Here is a 4,395-nt window from a genome sequence, read left to right as displayed (position 1 = left end):
CACATTTTCGAAACGAATCAAACACAAACTCGACACAAAAACATTTAGGATAGTTAGGTGGGGAGCCTGTTTCACATTTTTTACATCTCGCTATACTGTCTATGATTCTAAAAATAAAGTCATCTGCCACTTTTTCTGTATACGCGGTTTGGCAAAACTCATCTCTTCAATCGAAAGTCGGGCGATTTCATGGTTCTTTGGGGCACTTAAGTGTACGTCGAGCTTAAGGAATGTAGTTACATTCGCGATGTTTTATTCGAAAATTATTTATTCCTTCAAGGGCAAATGCACATAATTTATGCTGTTGGAAATACTGGCCGCTCATAAACAAGACAATAAACTCAATATATGTGCATTTTTACTTATATTGTCAAAGTACCACCGACACCCACAAAAACCAAATGGTTCAGTCCAGTATTTGCAACTCTGCCATCCGACTGGTCAACAGGAAATCAACCATAGGTGTCTTTTGGCACGCGTATGCGCCAGTCACCTAGGCGACGGTAATCTGCACCACTTATCACCATCGGGAAGGTACTCCTCCCCATATACCACTGGTGATCCCACCCTCAAGGCACTGCGTCATTCGACCAAGCATTGTTATTGTAATTTCCTGCATAAAATTAACAGCGAGGTCAACCGGTCAAACTCTCTCGGCATTTTCTCTCATGTTTTACGTTTAGTCTTTTCTGTTCAAAGTTTTATTTTTGTATTATTTTATGACGACAATGTGAAAATCTAGAAATCAAGCATGGTGAACCCACGTTTTTCTTAAATATGTTTATTATCATATGCCAGAATTCAAAAACTAAAGGAAATTTTCAAGTCTCATGGTCTTCTATGTGTTGCTGTATGGCCTGATCTTGTGTACAAGTATACGTATATTTCACTATCGTCACATTTAACGCAAACTCTTCTTCAACTACCATGTACATCAGAGTCAGGGCTATCTCTATCACTGCTAAGGTATGCAGTGACAGTGACACTACACTAGCAGGGCGGTATACCTGATAGTGACACTGCCCGTAGACAGTAAATGTATTAACTTTGATATTTTTGTTCAATTTATACAACTGCGTCTTTGTTCTACTCCCAACAGCATGTTGAACTATCCAGTATTCAGCTTGCTATCACAGCCTGTGTATGTGTACAATGCATTTGTATCACTGACAATTGACTGTCAGTCTGGACTCTAATTAAATTATCCAATACATATTTGTATGTATAGGCTTTGACGACAAACTGAATAATGTGTGTTTGAGGATGCCGTGAAGAAACAGCAAGACACTGTTGTTGATATATTGCACAGAAATATTGCAAAAATCATCAACATTTGTGATAAAAGTCATGAAATGTAATATAATGGTTCTAGATTGTATAACATTATTGCAAACATTGCAACAAATAGATGACATAAATGGTATTCATTATTCATTGAATTACCTACAAAAACTTGGAATTTGAAAATGTAAAATGTAAAAGGAAACCAACAAATTTTTAAGTCTCACCCCTACAGGCAGAGCAAACTTTTCAAGTCCCCCTCTATATACTACCCCAAAAATTTTCGAATCCGCCTGAATTTCTCCTGTCCCCCCCCCCCCCCACCAACGTTTGTGAACGCAGCCTACGCGTCGGTACTTCTTATTCCGTATATCTGGTCCGCCTGCCCCCTAGTTCTACCGCTGGCATTGCTGCGCTATCGCTACTCACATACAAAAGCTACCGTATTACTAATTTTGGCAAAGATAGGGAAACATTTTTATTCCGCCTCGTCTGCTATCAGATGAACACATTCCCACGTGAGTTGTCCGGACGCACAGAAATGGCGGTCTCATCTGATCTCGACCAGTTTCTCAACAAGATTGACGACGATTACGTCGCCTGTTCCATCTGCCTAGAGAGGTACACCAAACCCAAAGTTCTACCATGCCTCCACACGTTCTGCGAGCGGTCTTTGTGGCTGGGTCGAAAAACGGTGACCTTAATTGCCCTGCCTGTAAAACGCCGTGTGAACTTCAAGATGGCGGAGTGAGCGAACTGAAAGACAACTTTTACATGAGCTCGCTGGTTGACCTGGTGGTTGAGAGGAGAAAGCTTGCATCCGGACAAGACAGAGTATGTGAACTCTGTGAAGATAAAGAAGTAAGTCATTTTTGCACAGAGTGTCGCCAATATTTGTGTGTGAACTGTGAGCGAACACACGGAAAAATCAAGGCTACTAGGTCACACAAAGTGCGATTGATATCAGATCTCAACGAGCCAGAGGTAGAAAGACAGTCGATTGCAGAGCACGATGTCAACTGTCCGACACACCCAGAGAGCAAAGTCCAGTTTTACTGCGATACGTGTCAAGTACCAGTTTGCATAGCCTGCACTGTTGTCGACCATCGTGTTCCTGAGCATGCGCACCGCTACCTTAGTGTTGCAGCCGATGAATATGCTGTACAGCTGAAGGACACCGTGACAAAACTGAAATTGAAAGAGGATTGCATCGACACAAACATGACAGCCGTCAAGAAATGGCGGGATAAAATTCACTCGCTGTTTGACCAGGAGAAAGAGAAAGTGAACAGTAAGGCCGAGGAATTGGTCCAAAGTGTAAGGAATGAACAGCAAAGGTTGGTGAAGGAATTACATAACGGACGCGATGCAAGGATAAAGGAAACTGACATTTTAATTGAAGAATTTGAGTTCAACCACACCAGTGTCAATAGCGCTCGTAACTATGCAGAGACACTGTTGAACCATGCGAATCCCGTACAGCTTTTGTCAACGCGACCTGAAGTGACACGTCGTACCGACGAACTTTTAAAAATCATTGATAAGTGGGAGGAACCTGTCGATGGAGTGGAGTTTGACGAGGCAGCGTCTGATGCGAATCTCGGACGAATAAAAGCAGACGCCTGCGTCAAGAAGTGCTTGATCGAAAACTTTCCGAAGACAGTGTGGAAGGGTGACAAGACATGTCTGATTATACGTACTCGCGATGCTAGAGGAAATGACGTCATTCCGAGACAAATACTGAACGGCACGCTGAACAAACCAAACGGTGAAGTTGTTCATCTGAAATTTTCAAACAATTATAATGGAACTCTGTCTACAATCTTCCGTGCTGATGTTGAGGGTAAGAATAGCATTACTGTGACCATTGACGGTCAAGCCGTACCCGGTTCACCGTTTGCATTTCCCACGCGTACAGGACTAGTAAGAACTATTGGTAACAGGGGAAATGGAAAAGGAGAGTTCAATCGTCCATCAGGCATAGCCAGAGACTCTCGTGGCAACATAGCAGTTGCTGACACTGACAACAATCGTGTACAAATATTTAACGAGGCGCTTGTCTTTAAAGATGTTATTACTTTTCCTAATTTTAAGAATCCATTCAAACCAAGAGATGTAGGGATATCAGATGACAATACCTACTTCATGACTGACTCTGGAAACAATCAAGTGGTTGTCAGTAAAGAAGGCGGTCAGCTTATCAGATGCTTTGGACAAGATGAACTAAAAGACCCCCAAGGGATTGCAATACACCCTGTAGACGATAATGTGTACGTGTGTAGTTACCGTAGCAATACAGTGGAGGTGTATACCCAAGATGGTGAACGCCTCAGAACACTTGGTAGTCCAGGCAGGGGTCAAGTGGTCTTGAAAAGCCCTTATTCCATTGCTATTGACAGCCAGGGCACGCTGTTTGTGTCAAACGCTTTAGAATTTGGTCATGTGTATGGATGTGATACACTGGGGAAAATGGCGATGGAATCTGAAAAGCTGGAATATCCCGGTGGTATAGCGATCCATAGTGATGGATGTATACTTGTCTGCAATAAGTCATCATTTCTTTTTCTTCGAAGAGTTGCTTAATATATAAATTAAACAAGCAGGGCAAAATACTGTCTCGAATAGATGCCAGCAATATGTTAGCATGTATTGCAGTGGAATCGTGTTTACTGATGACAGTACATCCCGCGTACTTATCACTGACCGCGTATGTGATTGCCTTAGAGTTTATGTTGTGTAAGCAGAGCCATTTTATTCAAAACTCTCTAACCGGAATCATGATTTAATATTTGTTACGTTTGATTTGTCAGTTTCGACATATTTTCTAGACAGGAATCGATCAGTCGTGTTTTGCGGATGTGGATTTCCATTTCTTTTCAAGAACTTCATTAGCAGACATTCACTCTGTTGTACTTTAATATCGACGCCCTGAAATGTAGATGTTCCACTGGGTGTTGGTGGCCTGGATAGGACCTCTCTTAGATCACTGTATACGCTACGCTTCGTAGATTTCAGCGGAAGCGAGCGTGTACCGTAAGCGAGGAGAAGTGGAAGACTAGGGTGTTTGTGAAAAGATCGGTTGCCCCTGTAGCACTTAAGTGTGTCTAAATTTGT

General features: G+C 42.2%; 1 protein-coding gene across 1 annotated transcript; it reads left to right on the top strand.

The window, feature by feature from the left end:
- Positions 1 to 1,926: 1,926 nt before the first annotated feature.
- On the top strand, positions 1,927 to 3,864 carry LOC139125950 (E3 ubiquitin-protein ligase TRIM71-like). Its single transcript, XM_070692026.1, has one exon. The coding sequence runs from the start codon at positions 1,927 to 1,929 to the stop codon at positions 3,862 to 3,864; it is 1,938 nt and encodes a 645-aa protein (XP_070548127.1).
- Positions 3,865 to 4,395: the final 531 nt, after the last annotated feature.

Source organism: Ptychodera flava, assembly GCF_041260155.1.
Source record: "Ptychodera flava strain L36383 chromosome 3 unlocalized genomic scaffold, AS_Pfla_20210202 Scaffold_26__1_contigs__length_13983176_pilon, whole genome shotgun sequence".
NCBI lineage: Eukaryota > Metazoa > Hemichordata > Enteropneusta > Ptychoderidae > Ptychodera > Ptychodera flava.
The sequence above is the reverse complement of the archived record's forward strand: the minus strand, read 5'-3'. Positions and strand labels throughout refer to the sequence as shown.

Excerpts from the sequence above, each read along its gene's own strand:
- LOC139125950 (XM_070692026.1), top strand. The coding sequence starts at position 1,927 with ATGCCTCCACACGTTCTGCGAGCGGTCTTTGTGGCTGGGTCGAAAAAC.